This window comes from Leguminivora glycinivorella, chromosome 23 (genome assembly GCF_023078275.1).
Source record: "Leguminivora glycinivorella isolate SPB_JAAS2020 chromosome 23, LegGlyc_1.1, whole genome shotgun sequence".
Lineage (NCBI taxonomy): Eukaryota > Metazoa > Arthropoda > Insecta > Lepidoptera > Tortricidae > Leguminivora > Leguminivora glycinivorella.
The window spans coordinates 10,003,594-10,026,954 of record NC_062993.1 but is presented as its reverse complement, the minus strand read 5'-3'; the positions used below and the strand labels follow the sequence as shown (position 1 = coordinate 10,026,954).

General features: G+C 38.9%; 3 protein-coding genes across 4 annotated transcripts in view; 2 read left to right on the top strand and 1 right to left on the bottom strand.

Annotated features, from left to right (window-relative positions):
* The window catches only part of LOC125238278, a 36,423-nt gene that overhangs the window by 1,307 nt on the left and 11,755 nt on the right, over window positions 1–23,361 (top strand). For both annotated transcript variants that reach the window (XM_048145564.1, XM_048145566.1), the window contains exons 2-8: window positions 310–478; window positions 1,637–2,174; window positions 5,668–5,771; window positions 8,091–8,252; window positions 9,200–9,283; window positions 21,536–21,711; window positions 22,685–22,790. In XM_048145564.1, the coding sequence (XP_048001521.1) occupies window positions 310–478; window positions 1,637–2,174; window positions 5,668–5,771; window positions 8,091–8,252; window positions 9,200–9,283; window positions 21,536–21,711; window positions 22,685–22,790 (1,339 nt within the window). The remainder of the gene's footprint in view (window positions 1–309; window positions 479–1,636; window positions 2,175–5,667; window positions 5,772–8,090; window positions 8,253–9,199; window positions 9,284–21,535; window positions 21,712–22,684; window positions 22,791–23,361) is intronic.
* LOC125238279 (tropomyosin-1, isoforms 33/34-like) lies at window positions 12,344–20,888 on the bottom strand. Its single transcript, XM_048145567.1, has 2 exons — window positions 19,030–20,888; window positions 12,344–14,378 (listed from the first exon to the last, which is right to left on the bottom strand). Exon 1 carries the CDS (start codon window positions 20,869–20,871, stop codon window positions 19,096–19,098), a length of 1,776 nt encoding a protein of 591 aa, XP_048001524.1. The 5' UTR covers window positions 20,872–20,888; the 3' UTR covers window positions 12,344–14,378; window positions 19,030–19,095.
* Window positions 14,786–17,188, top strand: LOC125238280. The gene is made up of 2 exons (XM_048145568.1): window positions 14,786–15,856; window positions 16,819–17,188. Coding segments are annotated over exons 1-2 (1,008 nt in total). The 5' UTR covers window positions 14,786–14,850; the 3' UTR covers window positions 16,821–17,188.

Genomic DNA, 23,361 nt, shown 5'->3' with positions numbered 1-23,361 from the left:
ACCGCGAGCTAGTAAGCTATGAGCTATTGGCTATAGCACTCCCGTGCGAATAACAGCGATTTTGATTTATTAAACATACGTGTCTCTTTTATTTGCACGGGAGTGATTATCTTTTTATTATTTACATACTAGAATTAGAGGTAGTCCCTGTAATGTGCATGTTAATGCGATATATTTTAACGATGTCATTATGACAAGTGATCGTTTTTATTTATTTGGAATAAGTGCAAGTGAAATTATAAAAATATTAAGAAGAGTTTCTCTCGTCTCGCAACTAAAATAATCTCTCCTATTTCTATTTTACCGCAGGAAGAACCAATAGAGCCAAAACGTGAAGCAATATTTAGTGATAATGAAGTAAACATTCAGAGGGCTGAAATAAAACCAAAACTAACGGAGCGTAAACTGAAAGCGGTGGAAAAGCGACAAGTCTCTAGAGAGTTAGAAATTCGGTCAGCCAATGAGTTTGTGATTATGTGTACGTTTTTGCTCACCATTTATGTTTTAATTAATAATTACTGATTAACTAAATTGTATGGGAAATTTCATAGATCTGTATCTGGTTTATTATTTTTCCCCTCACTAGCTCGGAAACACAAGTTTTGTCTTTTAATACCAGCGGGTAAAAACGCATTTTATCCACTAGTGGGTAAAGTAATTTTACCTTGAATAAAGTCAAATTAACTGCTTTAAAATTCATAAAAGTAGGTGAATCTAGTAATAAAGATGATTTACCACCTGTGGAACTACTGGAAGCAAGTGATAAACGCATTTTTTGCGTTGTAGTTTCCTCGCTATAGTGAGGGGAAAAGTTTAGTGTTACACTCGGGTGCAAATGTATTTTACTTCTCGTGTGTTGAGTTGACTCGCTTCGCTCGTGGTTCAACTATAGAATCCTTTCACTTGCTCGTTTTTCAATTCCACACTCGGCGTTAAAATACAACTTTGCCCCCTTGTATAACAAATAACTATTATTTGGGTGTATTGTATCGCATAATTTTGAAATTCGGATAAATCCATTCGAATTTATTGCCTTTCTTAGTAGCAAACTGAAAAAAATCTGACGGGTTTATCTAAGTTTGCAGTTACATACCTTACCTACCTACCAGTACTTAAACGAGAAGAATGTTGGTTTCCGACACCAGATAACGCACTTTGCCCTACTCTGCGCCACTTGACGCTAGTTGGGTTCTCCAAGGGTAGCACGTTTCTTAAGATCTCAGGGTTTCGTTATATTCATATTCATATTCATTTATTTGTATTAATTATACATCGTCAGTCTTACAATTAGGTACATAGGTATATTATTTACAAAGGAATACAAAATGTCAAAAATGATGGGTGTCATAATAAATATAGCAATGACTAAATTAGATTTCAATTAAAACATTTGATCTCAATTAAAACATTGAAACAATTTTTGTGTTCTATTGTTCTATTCATCCAAGAATTCAGCTACTGAATAATAGGCCTTTTGGATTAAATGAGATTTTAGTTTTAGAACAAACCCTAAGTTGGTGCGTGCAGCTTTAATACATACTGGGATCTTATTATAAAGTTTAGGTCCCAATAACGTCTCAGTTACTCCAGGTAACTGAGACGAGTTTGAAGTAAAAGCGATTCAATTCACTTACAGATGATGACAAAAATGTTGCCGGTGATAGCGCATTTAGGTTTGGTGAAAGACTGAAAACTATAACGCATAGCTTGAAAAAGAAGAAAAAGCGCCGGTCTGTTGTATTTTCTGAGGAAGCTCCAGAGGTGAAGTATTCAGACTCAGATTCCGAAGACACAAAACATTTCATTCAAGTTCAATCTAACGACCAACTAGAAAATGAACCACAATGTGTACACCAGAACATGGTCTGTTTAAACTCAGACTCGGATGGTACTGAGATAGATGAAGCGAAATTTGAAGATAATACAAAATTTACGCAATATTATAATAATAACACTGCAGAAATTGAGCAAGAAGCACCTTGCGTCCATGAATGGAAAGTGGAGCCTAAAAAACAAGGCGAATGCCAAACTTGTGCTTGTGAATACGACGAGGACAATTTAGATACATCTTCCCATAGTCTGGTGAATAGATGCTTTCAGGTTATGCTTCCAGCGAAACGAATGAGCGAAATGAATTCAGTTGCTGTTAATGTGGTCGGATCGGATGAGGATTCGTGAGTATATGAACATTTTACTTAATAATGCTTGTCCATTCGTGAGAGTCAGTAAAAGATACCTTATAGCTCTCGCTTATGGAAGATAGTGTTTATTGCACTGTCTGTATCTCACACATACACAAGGGTCTTTGTGATAATGTTATTTAAATTTTACATTTGGTGAAATTGACAACAAAGTTTCTCAAATAGTCCCGTAGCTGCAATTGCTTTTGTAAAACATAATAATTGCTAGAGATATTTAAGTAAAAACTCTTTTTACGCCTAACACTGAACAACGTAGGTATGTAATAAACAAAGACTTAAATTACTCAAACGCCAAGCTTCTCGGCGCAAGGGAATGCTAACAGTACGCCTATAAGTGTAAAGACTGTAAATAGTAGACGCTGTGAGTAGACGCTTGGAGCGGAGCGTTCGGTGGGGCGTGCGGCGGGGCGGGCGAGCGTGCGTACATTCTCTGCAGCGTCGACTAAGGACTAGGGTTGCAAAAAAACGGTTTTTTTTCTCTGAAAAAAAAAACAGAAAAAAAACGTCGATGTTTTTTTTCTAAAGTACGAAATCTCAAAATTTGAAAGTACTTAGTTAATACTTTTATACGGTTTCTTAGACTTAATGTTAACTATTAAACGAATTTAATGAAATAACTTTAATTTCTGGTCTTATAAAAGTAACATTTACGAAATATGTAGTTGGTAGTTATCACCAGGGCCGGATTAAGGGTAGAGCGAGTGGAGCGGCCGCTCTAGGCGCCACATGGTAAAGGGGCGCCAAAATCGAGAATGTAGAAAATTCATACAAAAAAATATACGTTGCGTGGGGGCGCACATATCACAAAATGGCTAGAGGAGTCGAAAATGAATCCACCTATTGAAAATCTAGATTTGTAATTCAGATTAAGTGGAAAGTTGCACCACATTGCCATTCATAAGGGCGCTGTTGCTAGGGTGCCGTAAAAGGAGGATTCTAGCCCTTGACGAACCACATTGTAGTGCGGGGAACGGCAAAGTTACGTCGCTATCCAAATGCAAAAATGTGAGTCTACCCGATAGTCTAAAGCAGAGTTCCTCATAAAGCCAAAGGCGCAAAACGTCTCAGAGAGGCGCAATTTTGTGAGTCACAGCAGATGGTGAGCGAACTTCAAAGCACTCAGCTCACTTAGTGGCAAAATACCGAAGTGGGCATCCCGACGGTGACGATTGAGACCGCAGTTAATCTCTTAATTAACTCTTAGTATTATAAAAATAATAGTGATGGCGAAATATAAGGCCTAAAAGTATGTTCCCGAACATATTAGGCGCCCTGTGAAGTCAAAATGCCCCAAAATATGTCAAAGACCGCAGCTCTGCAGACGATGAAAGCTTGAAAGGTCGCGGATTCCCCGCTGGCGGGTTGTCTTAATAAATCAGGTCAATAGGAAAAAAATTCGCGCTCGCTTCGCTCGCGCTTATAATTCATAATTTTCTTCTTTTTTAGTTTGGACAAATTCCGAATCTGCTTTCCTGACTTGGCCACTATAGTGCTCCATTTTGTTTGTTATTTTATGAACATGATATCCACGTTCAGCCACACGTAACTATACTAGGGAGCGACTACGAAAGTTCAACCTATTCAACCATTTGTCCCTTTCGTACTCTGTATGATAAAATCCATAAATTCTGTATTGCGTTAATCTTCAAATTACGGCATCATCATCCATCCTCCTTACGTTATCCCGGCATTTGCCACGACTCATGGAAGCCTGGGGTCCGCATTGGCAACTAATCCCAAGATTTGGCGTAGGCACTAGTTTTATACGAAAGCGACCTGACCTTCCAACCCGAAGGGTAACTAGGCCTTATTGGAATTAGTCCGGTTTCCTCGCGATGTTTTCCTTCACCGAAAAGTGACTGGCAAATATCAAATAAGTTCAGAAAAACTCATTGGTACGAGCCGGGTTCGAACCCGCGACCTCCGGATCGAAAGTCGCACGCTCTTACCGCTAGGCCACCAGCGTTTACGGCATGGCATTACTATGAAAAAAAATTTCGCGCTCGCTACGCTCGCGATTAATTTTCCTACATAGTGAAACTTCATCCCAAGGGCGCCGAAACTCAAACTCGCTCTACCCTAATCGAGTGCAAGGGCCGGCGCTGGTTATCACTATTTACTGTTGGCAACACCACCGCCTCCACGCTGCACGCCGCATCGGGGATTCCCCAATAAACGTTTATACTGAATGTTAATTGAATTAAAATTTACGTTATTGTTATTGAAACTCGTTACAACTCACGAAGAACCGTTATTGTCGTATTATTTGTTCATCTGAAAAAAAACCATATTTAGAAAAAAAACCATGATGTTCGGTTTTTTTCATGTTTTTTTTTCACAATTCTGAAAAAAAACATTTGGTTTTTTTTCTATTTACAACCCTACTCAGGACACTTGTATGAACTTCAATTGTTTGACACACGCCCCACGGCTCTGAATTATAAGAATATGTTTACATATTACCAAAAATGATTTGTAAAAATTGCTATATTTTGATCAATAAATGATCTTCTATCTGAGTGTGCACTCAGGCTGTACACTAACCCCCTTATTCATAAACGTACACTGAAGTTATCAAGTCGATAAAGTTCGTTTGTCCCTTTCCAACTTTATGGTGTGATAGAAAGGGACAAACGAACTTTATCGGCTCGATAACTTAAGTGTACGTTTATGAATAAGGGGGTAAGTGTGTAAGTTACTTTTCCCCTCACTAGCTCGGAAACACGTGTTTTGTCCTTTAATACCAGCGGTTAAAAACGCATTTTATCCACTAGTGGGTAAAGTAATTTGACCTTGAATAAAGTCAAATTAACTGCTTTAAAATTGATAAAAGCAGGTAAATCTAGTAATAAATATGATTTACCACCTGTGGAACTACTGGAAGCAGTGATAAACGCATTTTTTGCGTTGTAATATCCTTGCTGTAATGAGGGGAAAAGTTTTGTGATATACACTCGGGTGCAAATGTATTTTACTTTCTCGTGTGTTAAAAAACTCGCAAGTTCAGGATTCTATTCTCGAACCACTCGCTTTGCTCGTGGTTCAACTATAGAATCCTTTCACTTGCTCGTTTTTCAATTCCACACTCGGCGTTAAAATACAACTTTGCCCCCTTGTATAACAAATAACTATTATGTCCGCCATAATATCTTTGGCGCCGTCGTCACAACAAATAACAAACGTCTTTGTAGCCGAATGGCCCAAACGCTCACGAAACGCTCGTAGATATCTCTATCGCTTTTGCGTATTGGCGAGACAGAGCCAGACTACCTTTCGCGGCGTTTCGTTTTCGTTTCGCGTCGTATAAATTCCATTCTACGGTACCCGAGATGTTTTTATCGCTACATAAGGTGTGTATTAATAAACAAATGATAACTGTTTTACCACTTGTCTACTGTCGTGTTTGCCATTATAGTATCGATTTAAAGTTAACCTTTAAATTGCATTAATTAAATATGTATTGCAGTTTCGACAAGCCTTTAGAGAAAGGGGTCCAAGTAAAATGCGTCTGTCCATGTAATGACCGTTTAAAGACCGAGTTGGAAAGTGAAGCTGTAGCTAAACTGCAAGGTATTTACTATTACTGCATACTAGAGATGGGCCGAATATTCGGTAAATATTCGGTATTCGGCATATTCGGCAAGTTTTTCAATGTTCGTATTCGGCCGAATAGTTCGGTTACATTGCCGAATATTTACCGAATAAACATAGTAATATAAGTTGTGTCGTAGTAGTAAGTAGCGTAAGTTGTGTCGTTTTTCATCGCATAATGACATCCTATTTCAGCATTCTAAGGAACCACCAAAAGGAGATAAAATGCGTTAAAATATAAGTACCTACAATAATTATGTAAAAAAGTAAAAAAAAATACGCTTAAGAAACAAAAACCAAAATTTTCTTATGCTTTAAATTACAGGAACATTAAAGGCCTTAGTACCCATTTCCAATCATTGAAAAGTTTTTAACTCTAAGCCAGTATAAAATATGGCGAAACCGAATATTAGGCCGAATGTTCGGTTTGGTAACAGCTGAACCGAATTTTCAGCCGAATATTCGTATTCGGCAAAGTCCGTATTCGGCCCATCTCTACTGCATACCATACCAATGTAATTATAAATTATGATCCTCATCATTCGCTTGCCCTTATCCCAACTACCTACTTGGGGCACAGAATATCATTGTAAATTTATAATAGACACTGCAGAAAAAACAGTCTTCTCCCAGAGAATGTTGAAAAATTAATGATTATATACTCCTATTACTATAACAAACCCAATAAGATGTCAAGTGCTGCTGTGTGTACTGACGTGGATTTCGAGGAAGAAATTTCATCTGTCTGTACCTGTATAATTATTTATACATTTTTTTTCATTTGGTGGGCCATTTTCTTCTCATATTTAGAACTATCGATATCGATAAAAAAATGTTTCTCACCCTAGTTTGATTGCGACAGTCTTTTGTTTTGCTATGGATTTTCCGGGCTCTTTAATAGTACAAGTACAGAAGGCTCACTCCTTTGATGTTCACAAAATGCCGCCATTCTAAATTCTCACCTACGCTAACAAACGGACCGCTCGCGAGCAGTCGACATTGAATTGAATTTCTATTGCGCCGCGCGAAGGTCGTCACCACTGAACGGGCCACGAACTCGCGGCCGCCGGCATGTACTTGTAGCGCGGCGATAGAACCGCGGAGTGAGCCACCCCTGATTGGGGTTGGCGCAACATGTCTTTTTCTTCCATACCTCTCTATCGGACGTCACCTCACCATTTATTTCATACTCATCTCTCACACAGTCCATCCTTTTCTTCGGCTTTCCTCTCCCGCTTCCTCCTTCTACGATCAATATCTAATAGATAAATATTGTAACACTTCATTACACAGATGGACTAAGCCCCACGGTTTTCTTAAGAAAGCTTGTGTAGTGGGCACTCAGACAGAGATATACCTAATCCATTCATAATAATATTATAAATGGGGAAAGTGTGTGTGTCTGTTTGTTTGTCCGTTTGTCATGGCAAAACGGAGCGATGATTAACATGATTTTTTAAGTGGAGATAGTTAAAGGGATGGAAAGTGACAGCGACAACGTGGAAAGCGACATAGGCTACTTTTTGTCTCATTCTAACCCCACTACCCTAAAATGGGGGGTGGGGGTGGAATTTAAAGCGAGCAAAGCCGCGGGCATAAGCTAGTAATTATATAATACTATAGATTTTGCCCGCGGCTTCGACGACACATGTTGCCACTTTTTTTTTTTATTTAATAGTCGGTATGTTGTGCACTTTTTAGGGTTCCGTAGTCAACTAGTTAGGGTTCCGTAGTCAACTAGGAACCCTTATAGTTTCGCCATGTCTGTCTGTCCGTCCGTCCGTCCGCGGATAATCTCAGTAACCGTTAGCACTAGAAAGCTGAAATTTGGTACCAATATGTATATCAATCACGCCGACAAAGTGCAAAAATAAAAAGTGGAAAAAATGTTTTATTATTTTTATTACCCCTACACGTAGTGGGGAGTGTTTTTTTTTTTCATTGCAATCCTAACGTGTGATATATTGTTGGATAGGTATTTAAAAATGGATAAGGGTTTACTAAAATCGTTTTTGGATAATATTCATATTTTCGGAAATAATCGCTCCTAAAGGAAAAAAAAGTGTGTCCCCCCCCCTCTAACTTTTGAACCATATGTTTAAAAAATATGAAAAAAATCAAAAAAGTAGAACTTTATAAATACTTTCTAGGAAAATTGTTTTGAACTTGATAGGTTCAGCAGTTTTTGAGAAAAATACGGAAAACTACGGAACCCTATACTGAGCGTGGCCCGACACGCTCTTGGCCGGTTTTTTATGTTTGTTTTTGGCAAGATGTAAGCATTAATTATATTTCCAGAACGTTGGTGTAATTGCGAAGGCAAACACGATACCAATGCCAATGCCGATGGCAATGGCAATGCCAATGCCAATGCCAGTCTCAACCAGACGCGAGAGGCTTACACGGGTTTCCCTGCTGCAGAAGTGAAAAATACCGAGACACAATACTTGCCGACGTTCCGTAAGTTACATAAAGACGGTCAAGCTAATTTTGTCACAACAAGGAGCGACAAATTTGAAAAGTGTAGCTGTATGGTTCACCGGTCAATTGGCTTCATAAATTGCGTGCTTTCCTATCTTATCTCACGAGTATCTTGCATCTGCGGGGGCCCTTACGGATACATTTTGACCCATCGGGATATTTTGTGCAATTACCCTCTGATATGATCCTAAGATTCTTCAGCTATCCAGGAGTTTCTCGTCCGTCTTCATGTGTCCGATGATGAGGCTCATGGGCAGTTTTGAAGTCCTTTGGTTCCAGGTAACCTGCTCCAAAGTTCTTCAATCTTTGTCTGGCGAGGGCGTGACATTCAAACATTAGATGTCTGACGGTGACGGTCTCTTCCCCTTCACCACACATAGATAGATAGATAGATAGAATACTCTTTATTGGCACACCTCAGCAAAAGATACAGTGGAGACAAAACAAAAGATTATAAATAGAGGCAGACAACAGAACAGGCGGTCTTATCGCTAAAGAGCGATCTCTACCAGACAACCTTTGGGTAGCGGAAATAATAGTTATTTGTTATACAAGGGGGCAAAGTTGTATTTTAACGCCGAGTGTGGAATTGAAAAACGAGCAAGTGAAAGGATTCTATAGTTGAACCACGAGCGAAGCGAGTGTTACAAAATTTCGAAATAGAATCCTGAACTTGCGAGTTTTTTAACACACGAGAAGTAAAATACATTTGCACCGAGTGTAACACAAAACTTTTCCCTCACTACAGCGAGGAAACTACAACGCAAAAATAAAAATGCGTTTAGCACTGCTTCCAGTAGTTCCACAGGTGGTAAATCATCTTTATTACTAGATTCACTTACTTTCGTCAATTTTAAAGCAGTTGATTTGACGACCGATTATTAATGTATTTAAAAACATATTTTGTAAATATGTTTTTGTTACAGATGCCGCTGTACAAAGCTATGGGATATCTGAATGTTTTTCAAAGGACCGTGTTCCAGCCAAACCGGTCAAGGGCAAAGTTATAAGTAAGTTAATATACACATAATTACCTACAATCTATCATTATTGCCCGTGTGGTGACGGGTTAAGAATTTCACCATCTCCTTTCTTCCCGTGGGTGTCGTAGAAGGCGACTGTGGGATATGGGTTAAATTGTGGCGTAGGCGAGAGGCTGGCAAGCTGTCACTGCAATGTCACAGTTTCGTTTTCTTTCAACCCCTTATTTACCAAGAGTGGCACTGAAACCTGAGTAGTTTCATGTGCTCTGCCTACCCCTTCATGGGACACAGGCGTGATTGTATGTATGTATGTATGTATCATTATCACTACACCTTAATAGACGGTCAACCAAGTCTTGGCACTAAGAAAGGCGGGAAATTTGACAAATGTAAAGAGCTCATCGGCCGATTGTCTTCATAAAACACGAGCCTTCCTAAACCTTGACGTTGGCGGAATCATTGACGAGCCATATACCATAAATTAAATATAACAAGATCATACCATCCCATACATTAAAATGCGACCGCCTACGAAAGCGCTTATACTCCACCACACATAGATGGCGCCACAAAAAATACCTTGTTGCCACCGATTATTTGTAGATTGGCATTAAGTGTCAATTCCGAGCCGTAAATCTATGTCAAAAGTGACACTTAACGCCATCTACAAGTATAATCAAAAGCTACAAGACATTTTTTTTGTGGCGCCATCTATGTGTGGTGGAGTGTAAGCGCGATCTTAGGCGGTCGCATTTTAATGTATGGGATGGCATGATCTTGTTATATTTAATTTATGATAATACTTAAAAATTTATTAAAAATGTAGTTGAAAAATTAATTCCCATAGAAAAATTGAATTTTTCGCCTTTTCTTAGTGCCATGATTTGATTGACCGTCTATAGCAAAATACAAAACAAAAAATACAAAATCATTTATTCAGCAAATAGGCCACGGGGGCACTTTTACATGTCAACATTACAGAGTATTCATTAAAGTTAAACAAATGAAATTAATAGAAATATTAACTAAAAATATTAATCATAAGCAAAGTAGCTATACACTGATATAGAATTAGAGATGTATAAAGTCTCTAAATGTCATATTATTACTAACTATAATCAATACATAAAGAAAGTGCAAACAGATACAAAGATAAAAGAAATCTATAATACTTCAATAGTTGTAAAAGACTGAATATTACAAGTAAAAATATTATACTTAATCAAATAATCCATGGAGATGTATAGCGTCTCCAAGAGTCAAATTTTATAAAATTAAAATATTTAAAAGTAAAAACCTTTGTCAAATAATACAAAAAAAAATAAAAAATACAGAAAATGAACAGCTAAATTACACATTTCAAGAGATGTACAAGTCTCTAGTTGTCAATCATTAAAGAACAAATCAAGTTTACAAATAAGGGCCAATCAAGGTTACAAATTAAGTTTAAAAATATAATCAAAATCTCAGAGATGTATAAGGTCTCTAAGTGTCCAAAAAACTAACATTAACTTAATCAAACGACAACAAGGTCATTAAAGTAAGGAGTCTATTTTAAAATAAAATATAATCAAAATCTCAGAGATGTATAAAGTCTCTAAGTGTCCAAAAGCTAAAATTAACTAAATTAAACGACAACGTGATGGTCTCTAGTGTCATCCTTAAGACATTACTTACTTAAGTTTAATTTTTACAAGAACCGAATGTAGTGTCTCGCAATCCGCTCAAAAGTAAAGTTAAATAATCTAACAAAACATGTGGCCCAGGTAAGCTTGAACAGATCAGTCTCCACAAACAGCACCCGTTCACGAGTATGACGCGTATCTCAGCCATCGCCTCCCTCAACCTCCATTCGGGAAGGTGGCGACCCGATCAACACGCCACCGTAAGCAAAGACTTTTAAGCGAGCATGACATGTTCAAGCTAACAGCAAATTGACAAAAGAAAAATCGACACAGTGAAACACGACATTAAGCTTGTAGGTGACATTAAAGAGGGCAACAATGCCTAGTATAGCTATACATAACTAATTACATGCTCAACGTGACTTAGAGATGTAAAGGTCTCTAAGGGTCAGTGTACTATCATACTTTAAATAAATTTTATATAACTACGCTATATAATGAAAACAAAAATCTTAGAGGTGTATAAGGTCTCTAAGCGTCCTACTAACATAACTAATGATACAATACAATCACATGAGAAAAATTACGCTGTGTCATTTTTACTGGATACTAGTACGGTTGTATTACAAACTTCTGCTACCATAATCAAGCTACTGGCTTAAAGGCATTTTTATCATTTATAAAATCATTTACCGTATAGTAAGCTTTACCTAGCAAACAGCGCTTAACATGTGACTTAAATTTGCCGAGTGGCAAGTTCACTACATCAATGGGGATTTTGTTATAAAAACGTGTACAGTTCCCAACGAAAGACGTACTAACCTTACGGAGACGGTGGAAGGGCACGGCAAGTTTATGTTTGTTTCTAGTGTTATAGTTATGGATATCACTGTTAAGCTTGTATTCATGGATGTTTTTCCTAGCATACATAATATTCTCAAGTATGTACTGAGAGGCAACGGTAAGAATGTTCACCTCTTTGAATTTCTCTCTTAGGGAAGCTCGAGCGCCCAGTCCATATATGGAACGTACAGCTCGCTTTTGCAGCACAAATATCGTCTGAATATCTGCGGCTTTACCCCATAACAGAATTCCATACGACATAACACTATGGAAGTAACCAAAGTATACCAGCCTGGCCGTCTCTACGTTTGTTAGCTGTCTGATTCTCCTTACTGCGTAGGCAGCTGAACTAAGTTTGTTAGCTAAAGTAGCAATATGTGCGTGCCATTGCAGTTTTGAGTCTAAAGTGACTCCCAGGAAAACAGTTTGGTCTTCAAACTCCAGCGTATCACCTTTTATTTGGATTTTGCTGTTATTTATCTGCTTGACGTTAGGTAACGCAAACTTGATGCATTTGGTTTTCTTGGCGTTCAAAAGTAGATTGTTTGCCGTAAACCAGTTAACTATAGTTGATAGGGCATCATTAATACTGTCGAAGCTATTTTCCTTCCTGTCCACTTTGAATATAAGAGAAGTGTCATCCGCAAATAACACTATATCATGTCTGCCTTTAACAAGAGTGGGTAGGTCATTAATATATACTAAAAAGAGGAAGGGACCAAGAATTGAACCTTGAGGCACTCCGAGGGCTACCGGGGACCCCGCCGAATGAGTTCCATTAATAACTACTCTCTGAGTCCTATCCGACAGATATGATGAGACTAAGTCGAGGGCACCGGCTTTTATCCCGTAGTGGCTTAATTTTCGTTTTAAATTTTCGTGATCTACGCAATCAAATGCCTTGGACAGATCACAGAAAATTCCAACAGCATCTTGAGCTTTTTCCCAAGCGTCAAAGATGTGCTTTAGGAGTACCGCACCAGCGTCAGTGGTTGATCGACCTTTGGTAAAACCAAATTGATTGCTATCAAGCAGTTTATTTCTGTTGAAATGCGACAGCAGTTGATTTAAAATAAGTTTCTCAAACACTTTGCTTAATGCAGGTAGTATTGAAATCGGCCTAAAGTTCGTAGGATCTGTCTTCGTTCCTGATTTAAACAACGGGATAATTTTGCTATGTTTCATAATATCTGGAAAAGTGCCAACATCAATGCATCTGTTGAAAATCTCAGCTAAATATGGTGCAATAGATTCAATAATGGAATGCAAAACTTTGACTGACAGGCCCCATAGATCTTCAGTTTTCTTTAAATTCAGTGATCTAAAAGTCTTAAGAACTATGTTCGGAGTGATATACGAAAATTTGAAGAATTCTGTACATTCCGCTACATTTCTCTTCAAAATTTCTTCAGCGACATCTGGCGACGAATTAAGAGACTTTGTTGTTTCTACCGGTATATTCGAGAAAAACTGCTCAAAATGATCTGCCACTTCACGGTCGGAACTTACTAAAGCGTCACCAATTCGTAGCTTGTAGTGCGGATCCTTCATTTTACGTTTCCCAGTTTCATTGCCGATCACCTGCCAGGCAGTTTTAACCTTATCACTAGAATTTAGGATCTTTTTAGACAAGTGATTAGCTTTCGCGGCGACACACATCATCTTAAAAGATTTTGAAAAATTCCGAACATGCTCCAGAAATTCCGGCCTTTTATCAGTGGCTTTTAAATCGTATAAGTCGTAGAGTTGGCGTCTTGTCTTATGAATATCCGGCGTAGCCCAGTCGCTAAATTTAGTCTTGGTCCTGCTTTTTACTTTCTTTTTAGTGAAACAGACATCAAATTCATTTTTAATGCAGTTAAATAAATCAGAACTCAAACAATTGGGGTTTTCTTGCGTACATGAAAGACAACATAATCGTTTGGTAACATTACGATTAAATAAATCTAGGAGCCTTTGAGAGATTGGCCTACATAAAGTATCTTGCGGAATTTCTTCTGTTTTCTCATTGAAAGAAGCTTTTAGACCACAGTGATCAGAACTTAGGTTGTTAATAACAGATTTACTAATCGCATCCTTGTTACTAAAAATGTTATCTATACATGTAGCACTGGTTGCTGTGATTCGAGTGGGTTCGCAGAATAAGTTAACCAAGTTAAAGGATTTGAAGGTGTTTAATAACCTTCCACATAATGGCGAATGTTCAAGTATGTTGACATTAAAATCGCCACACACAATTATACTTTTTTGGGTTCTAAAAACACTACTAAGTACGTCATCTATTACTGATTCAAATACATTATAGTCCGCCGAAGGGGGCCTGTACACGCATATAATGATAAATTGGTCCATCTCAACACAAGAAAGTTCAATATGGCGTTCTACAGACATGTCAACAATGTCTCTGCGCTCTTTACTTTTTAAGTTATGCTTAACCATTATTAATGACCCGCCACGGTTACTAGATTTCCTAAAAAAAGAACTAATTATACTATGATTCTTAAAATTAAACATAAATTCATGTTCTTTAAGCCAGTGCTCAGTAATACAGAGTATGTCAATATTCGACGACTGCAAATACAAATCAATTTCAAGTTCCTTACAAGTGAATCCTTGGATATTTTGGTGAACCAGGTTCAATAAATTGGTTTTACCTATTGTGGTAACTAAACGCCTGCTCCGTCCCCCCCTCCCTCTCTTGGGATAGATATACTAACGTGAAGCTGTTGTGTATCAATTTATTACAATAAATAATAGTTAAAGCATTCAGATTGGTATTAATTAATTACCATATGCTACCAATAAACCCACTTGAGCACCTGGGTATCACACTGGCGACGAGGCGGTTACGAATCTACGTAAAACTGTATGTATTGTTAACATTGCACAAATAGAGGTTATCAACATCTCAATCCATAAACGTCAAAGTCAACACAGCGGGTTGACAGTACACAGTACAGTAAAGGAACCCAGTCGGTAAAGCAGAGCAAACATTCAAGCAATATCAAAACGCCGTGTCAGTGTCACGACTCTGTCGGTAAAACAGGCACGGTATACGCCATTGATTTATGATTGATCATGATTTTGGATAAAACTGAAAATCGATGAAGAAATTTACAATTGATAATGTCACTAGAAGAATTTAAAAGCAAGATCGCAAGTGGCCAAACAGCGTGGTTGCAGGAATTAACCAAGGATACATTGTCGAAACTTGTACAAGAATTGGGATTACAAACAAACCCAAATCCAAATATCGACGAATTGCGTAAGTTGCTCCGAGAATACGTGAAAACACGCCACACGGGTCACACCATGTCACACCAGGCAACGCTTCCTATTACGAGTTTGGAAAACTTTAGTGGTGGAAATTGGAGAAGTTACGAAGAACAACTGAATTGTTATATGTTATTACACGATATTTCGGAAGACAAAAAGGTTCCTCTCTTGATAACAAAATTAACAAGTAATGTTTATGACATTTTGTCAGGGTTATGTGCCCCAAAACTACCAATTAATATCACATACGAGGAATTATGTAAAAAACTGCAAGAATTTTACCACCCCAAGATAAATCTAGCAGTGCACAGAGCGAGGTTCATGGACAGGAAGCAAGAAGAAGGAGAAACAATAAAAGAATACCTGCTAGCTGTTCGCAAATTGGCTAAAGACTGTGATTTTACGGATGTAGACGAACACTTGAAGGAAAGATTGTTGAACGGCGTCCACAATGAAACAATTAGGTATGAAGTTTTGAAGATGGCTGATGCGTCTCTGGCAAAGTTAACAGCAGTTGCGGAGACAGCAGAGATGGCTTTTAAACTATCAGCTAAGCCAGTGGATGTGTTCAAGCTCTCAATGGATCGTAGGAAGGCAAGCCAACAGCCTCAAAAAAACCGACAACAACAACAACAACAGTCAAAGTGCCTGTGTTGCGGCAAGACAGGCCATTGGAAGGATCAGTGTACCTTGCGTTTCAAGTACTGTTCGGAATGTGGCAGGAAGGGACATATTTATAGGCTATGCCCTCAAAAGAAACCAAGCCTAAAAACTGTAGTTTGCTCTGAAGAAAAAGAGGAAGATGTTTGTGAAAATAATGAACTAGATGACATGTATCAGACACTTAATTTGGGATGTAAGTTATTTAAAAAAATACCATCTATGTTTTTAAAGTTAAAATTGAAGGGATTCCATTTGAGTTTGAAGTGGACACAGGTTCAGACATCACCACAATAAATAAAAGTGACAGAAATAAATTTTTCTCGCAGATCAACATAGAAAACTCTAAACTGACTATGATGAATTTTGACCAGTCCATTTCAAGGCCAATTGGATTATTAAAAAATTTGAATGTTATATTTAATGAATCAAAATTTGAGGACATGTCCCTTGTAGTGGTAGAAGATGGGTGTCCTAGGGTAATAGGAAAGGATTGGTTAAAAAAATTACATTTATGGCCATTAAAACTAAAGCAACATATTAACGTATGTACTACTGCTTCAAATAGACAGACCTATGTAGACAAAATTAAAAAAGATTTTCCTATTGTATTTGAACCAGGCTGGGGTAATTTTAAAAAGGCAAATATAACACTAAAATTAAAACCAAATGCCAAGCCCAAATTTTTGCCTGCTAGGAATGTGCCCTTTGCATTAAAATCAAAGGTTGAAACAGAAATAAATAGACTGTTAGAAAATGGCCGTATTGCTCCAGTGGAGTTTAGCGAATGGGGTACACCAGTGGTACCAGTAATGAAGGGAGATGGTTCAGTACGCCTCTGTGGAGACTACAAAATAACTTTGAACCCTAACCTAGAAATAGACCATTTTCCTCTCCCGACAATAAATGACATACTGTCAAATTTTGAAGGAAATAGTTGTTTTTGTGAGCTCGATCTGAAAGAAGCCTACCTCCAAGCACCACTGGATACAGACTCACAAGAACTAACTACAATAGTGACTGAAAAGGGTATATATAAATATTTATATCTGCCCTATGGTGTCAGTACTGGGCCAGGCTCGTTCCAGCGCCTAATTGTTCAGTTGTTGTCGGGACTGGAAGGTGTGAAAGTATATATAGATAATGTTTTCATTGCAGGAAAAACAATAGAAGAAGTAAATTCAAGACTAAAATCTGTATTGGAACGTTTCACAGAGGCAGAGCTGAAATTAAAAATATCAAAGTGCAAGTTTTTTGAAGACCATCTAACAGTATTTGGATATCATGTGTCAGGTGAAGGGATCCGCGTGATTAAAGAAAATATTGAACCCTTATTAAAAGCACCCCAACCTGAAAACATAAAAATGTTACGTTCTTTTTTAGGAAAAGTAAATTATTATAATCGATTTTTGAAGAATATGGCCACAATACTACAACCTTTGTATAATTGTCTAAAGAATGAAAAATTTATTTGGACCCCTGAATGCGAGAAGGCTTTCTTAAAAATAAAGGAAGCTTTAACAAAAACAGTCACTTTACCTCATTACAGCAATGACTTGCCAGTAATTTTAAGCTGCGACGCCTCAGACTGTGGGGTGGCCGCTGTCCTTTCAGTGAGATCTGAGGATGGTGTAGTGAAACCAGTAGCCTATGCAAGTAAAAAGTTGACAGATGCCCAAATAAAGTACCCAACCATAGAGAAAGAGGCATTTTCAATAATCTTTGGAATAACAAAATTTTATGAATATTTATTTGGTCGAACATTCGAACTACAAACAGATAATGCTGCACTAGTTACTATATTTGGCCCAAAAAAGGGTATACCAAAAATGGCATGTCGAAGGCTACAGCACTGGGCTATATTCTTGTCAGGGTTTAACTACACTATCCATCACATAAAAACTGATTGTAACCCAGCAGATTACTTATCTCGCAATCCTACACCAGACGATAGTACTTTTAGTCACCCAGTATTAGATAGTAGTGAAATAAGTGTGTTAAAATTCTTGTCATTATCAAATTTTGAAACTGTAAATTGGAAAATGGTGGAACAAGAAACAAAAAAATGTACTACCCTATCAACTGTAATGAGATATTGTACTGATGGTTGGCCTGATAAAACAATGTTAAATGAAGAATTAAAATCTTTTTATGAGAAACAAAATGAACTAAGTATTGATCAGGGCTGCCTACTATGGGGCACACGGGTAATCATTCCAAAAAGCCTGCAGAATTTAGTTATGAATGAGTTACATGCAAGCCATTTTGGAATAAATAGAATGAAACAAATTGCTAGGTCATACTTTTGGTGGAAAACAATAGATAAGGATATCACAGATATAACAAATGCATGCATGATTTGTTTAGAGAACAGGAAGGCCCCCGAAAAGATACCTTTAACGCCCTGGCCACAGGCCCATACAGTCTGGGAGCGTTTACATGCGGATTTTCTTGGACCTTTCTGTGGTAAGATGTTCCTAGTGGTAATAGATAGCTTTTCAAAGTGGCCAGAAGCATACTTAATGTCTAATATAACGGCCACTAATACATTGAAAGTCTTTAAAACACTATTTTCCAGGTATGGTTACCCGCTCCATTTGGTGGTGGATAATGGAACAACGTGGACAAGTACTGAATTTAAAGATTATTGTAAAACTAAAAATATCAAAATAAGTTACACCCCACCTTATTATCCAGCCACGAATGGAGCCGCGGAACGTTTTGTACAGACTTTTAAAAGCCATGTAAAAAAAATAATAGCCAGTGGAAAGTCACTAGAGGAAGCTATAAACTTATTTTTATTCGATTATCGGACAAGTGTAAATAGAGCAACTGGTGTCAGCCCCTCGAAACTAATGTATCAGCGGGAGTTAAGAACTAGATTTTCCTTGCTTAGACCACAGCCTGTAAGTGCGAGATTGCAAATAAATAATGAAAAATTGGTAGAGTTCAGTAGGGGAAAGCGAAAAGTGACGTTTGACGTGGGAATGAAAGTCATGGTTAGAGATTATAGAGATAAAAAACGAAAGTGGATTGCGGGGGAGGTCAAGGAGTGTCTGACACCAGGGGTTACATATATGGTACAGGTGGAGGGGAGAACCATAAAACGCCATGTTAATCAAATGTTAGCTATAAGTAATAATTAGGGTAAGGTTAAGTACTCTGTTCTTTTTATAAATGTGCTGGGGGGAGAGTTGTGGTAACTAAACGCCTGCTCCGTCCCCCCCTCCCTCTCTTGGGATAGATATACTAACGTGAAGCTGTTGTGTATCAATTTATTACAATAAATAATAGTTAAAGCATTCAGATTGGTATTAATTAATTACCATATGCTACCAATAAACCCACTTGAGCACCTGGGTATCACACCTATCATACTAGCATCGCAGTGATCAATAAAAATGGAGCCGGCTGGTGCACTCGTTGTCGGAGCTGTTAGTTTAAATTCAAATCACCAGACGGCTTCATCTCGAAACCCTCGCTACCGGGGCATGAAAAATTAAACCGTTTCATATTATTATTAAACGCCGTGCTAGCCACGTCGGAGCCTTTAATGTTATACGCTAACAGGTCAGCACATTCTACTAAACATCTCCTCGGTAGGTAGGTTTTCTTATAAGGCATAACAAACTCATCTATAAATTTATTCGTATCAAAATACGAAATCGTACTACTATACAACGCCAAATTATATAATAAAGAGTTGTAGTGAAACACCCTCTTGTTGACTTTGCTAGACATTCTGTACGGGAGCGCACAAATAATGATCTTCGCAACCTCTTCTCGGTCGACCTTCGACAGAGTAGCGGATAGTTTTAAAATATCTCGCTTAGTACAGTCGACACTGTTCCCTATGAAAACTACGAGCGTGGAGTCGCAGTCAAACTCGCCTGCAGAGATACATTCGATCAGTCGATCGACGGTGGCCCCCGGGTGACAGTCGTTGATGACTCGGTGGTGGAGGCGCTCCGCCAGCAGCGCGCCCAGGCCGACGCCCGCCTCGTCACTGTACAGCACGGTGCGGGCGGCGCGCGGGCGCGGGCGCGGCGGCGGTGCCGGGGCAGTGGCGGGCGCACGGCAGGGTGCGGCGCCCGGCGGCGGCGGCGGCGCAGTGGCGGGCGGCGACGGAGAGGGCTCGACGTAGGTCAGCAGCGCCAGAGCCAGCTTGGCGAGGCTCGGCGGCGAGGGAGCCGACTCGACGGCGCGCGGCGGCGGCGGCGGGGCCGGCTCCGCGAGGCGCGACCGTGACGGCGGCGAGGCCGCGGTGCGGACGGCGGGCTCGCGGTCGCGGCGCGGCTCGGACGCGAGGGAGAGGCGCTTGGCGAACAGGGCGCGCAGGGAGGGTGTCCCCGGCGCGGCCAACGCGGCACGCAGCGCGGGCGACTCCGGCTCGACGGGGCGCGTCGTAGGCCGCGGTGACTCCATGCGCAACGGGTACCCGCTGCCCGGCACTAGAACATCATTCATAAAAGCTATGTATTCCTGCAATGCTTTACTTGAGAGTTCCTCTTTATTATTGAGGTCTTTTAACTTTAGTTCTAATTTTCTTATTTCATTAGAGCGATGATTCAACTCTTCGACTGTCTGGTCCAATTGATGCTGACAAATTAAAAGTTCATCACTTAAGGCCAAATTACTTAACTTGGAGTGAAATTTCTTGAATACTAAATTATGGCGTTTCAGTAAAAGTTTTGATTTCCTTATGAATCTACTTAATTTTAGATATTTTTTGATTTTGTTGGATCCCTTCATACTAATTTTATTAACCTCATTGGCGGGACATTTTACAGGACTTGTTAAACTTTCTACTATTGGGGAACACACTGTTTCATTATGAACAAAATCTAACTCAAAACTATTAAGTTCTGCAAAAATACTTAAATTGTTATCCGTCGGTCTGGCCTGGCCCGAGCAATACTTGCAAGTCATTTTTGCTTCTGACTCCTCCAGCTGCTGTTCCAGGTCCTGGATGCGTTGCAGTGCCTGCTCGTGTATCTCCTGACATTGCTTGAATCTGTCAACGATGGCCTGTAATTCATCTCGCTGCCCCTGCATATCTTCGAATTCGACATCTTGAGTTGCAAGCTGGGCTTTGAGACTTGTATTTGTTCGAACAACAGACTCAATTTCCTGCTCACATTCTTCCTGTTCTTGAAGAAGTTTTGTGTTCAACTCATTGGCCGTTTTGAGCTCTCTCTGTAGTTGTTGCATTTTGGCTAGTAGGACGTCCCTGCGTTAAAACATGTAAAGTGAGACAATGAGTAACTTTGCAATATGGGACTTATAGATAATGAAAACAAACATGTAAAATCGAAATAGGTCCACCCATTTCGTACAATGTTTTATTTTAATAATAAAACTACCGTGAGACACTGACATAGTAAACATGTAAAATCGGGTAACTCACGTGCCGAAAGTGAGGGTAGTTTCGCACCGCCCCTGGCGCCGTTGACCCTCGCGCCGAGTCAGCGGTCGCAGTGAGCTGCGGCCCGCAGTCTGCGACGGGATACCATCGGCATCGCGTGCTCAATGAAAATGCTCAATGAAAAGCGAAACGTCGAGCGATCTTCGACAATTTTACTTGAGTTACCTGATTTTACATGTTTAAATACATTAATAACAGTTAAATGTGGAAGCATCACAACAGACAGACGCGGCGACTTTGTTTTATAATAAATATAAACTTGACCAATATATGCTGACTATTGTCAGGAGGGCGCTGTGATTCTGATGTATATGGTGACAGTTCAGTTTAGTATGAATAAAATAGTTCTAATGAAATTCCGCAATATGGCGCGTAGTCATATATACTATACATACATATAAAGGTAGATTCGTAAGAAAATTCAACATGTTTCTTAATTTATCTTCACAGAGGAAGTAACAGAAAGACGTCTATTTTGGCCAGACAGCGATGACGTAACACTTCAATATGCAGATGAGAAAACTGTGAAACCTAAGAAGAACAGATCGACGACGACGGTCGCGAAAACGGTCGCCGATGCCAGCACCATCACTTCGGATTGGTGGAGCCCTCTGTTGGAGAGAAAAGTAAACTAAATAAGTTATATTTATAAAGGTTTTTTTAGCGGTAAAGGAGTGTCAAAATAGGAGGAATTCACACTTCACAGGATTACATTTGATCCCTTCTCGATTGCCAAATTGAATTGATTTTTTTTTTATTGTTTTGAGTTTTTTTACTACGGATATCGAACAATGTACCTACATTGATCAATTTGGAAATTTTGAAACAAAAAGTATTTGAACTTTTGAACGCTTTGATTCTCGCGTCAAAATGTGGCCTACACGCCAATACCTCGACTGGTAAATAACGAAAATAAACCTTGTCTGTCAGCAGGATAATTGCTTTGACAGCCATAGCAAATTTAGTCGTTGCTGGCGTCGTGGACACGACAGCAGACGACGCTTTTAGACGTTCTTGGTGGTCAAAGGGTTAAACCAAACTGGACAAATGAACATGATTTACAATGGAATAAATGATTCCATACTAATATTATAAACAGGAAACTGTGTGTGTCTGTTTGTTTGTCCGTCTTTCACGGCAAAACGGAGCGATGAATTGAAGTGATTTTTTAAGTGGAGATAGTTGAAGGGACGAAGAGTGACATAGGCTATTATTTATCTCTTTCTAACCCCCACTTCCCTAAAACGAGGAGGGTGGAAGTTTGTACGGAGCATTCCGCAATTTTCGAATTTAACGCGAGCGAAGCCGCGGGCAATCGCTAGTATGAATATAAATGATTAGATTAGATTAGATTTCGTTATTTCATGATAAAAATTACACTATAAATTTGCTACATGTCAAAATTATGTTTATCTTCTCATCATGATCGTCAAAAATTACATAATAGATTCCAAATATAAATAATTGTCTCCCAATAAGGATCGTCATTTACAAAGAATGAAAATACACATGCCAAGCTAAATAAAATTAATAAATTAACCAGGCGAGTTGAATGTAATGAACTAGTGTCATGTCCTAACTTTGTTTCTATTGTTTCAGCCGATGCGAAGAAAAACGGAAATGATAATAATTGGCAGTAATCACTCTTACGACAATAAATACAATTGTCCTACTAGCAACTGGGATTCATCGCTATATCGTAATGGTTGGTTTGGTTTCGGTACTTTTTCTGTGCCTATAATTATTATAACGTCTTGTCACCAAAATATGGCGCGAAATTCAAATTTTCAATGGAAATTCAACCTTCGCCCGTATACGGGCCATTTTTAGGGTTCCGTAGTCAACTAGGAACCCTTATAGTTTCGCCATGTCTGTCTGTCCGTCCGTCCGTCCGTCCGTCCGTCCGTCCGTCCGTTCGCGGATAATCTCAGTAACCATTAGCACTAGAAAGCTGAAATTTGGTACCAATATGTATATCAATCACGCCAACAAAGTGCAAAAATAAAAAATGGAAAAAATGTTTTATTAGGGTACCCCCCCTACATGTAAAGTGGGGGTTGACTTTTTTTTTCATTCCAACCCCAACGTGTGATATATTGTTGGATAGGTATTTAAAAATGAATAAGGGTTTACTAAGATTGTTTTTTGATAATATTAATATTTTCGGAGATAATCGCTCCTAAAGGAAAAAAAAGTGCGTCCCCCCCCTCTAACTTTTGAACTATATGTTTAAAAATTATGAAAAAAATCACAAAAGTAGAACTTTATAAAGACTT

Coding starts and splice junctions, on each gene's coding strand:
- LOC125238279 (XM_048145567.1), bottom strand. CDS start 20,871: ATGCAACAACTACAGAGAGAGCTCAAAACGGCCAATGAGTTGAACACA.
- LOC125238280 (XM_048145568.1), top strand. CDS start 14,851: ATGTCACTAGAAGAATTTAAAAGCAAGATCGCAAGTGGCCAAACAGCG.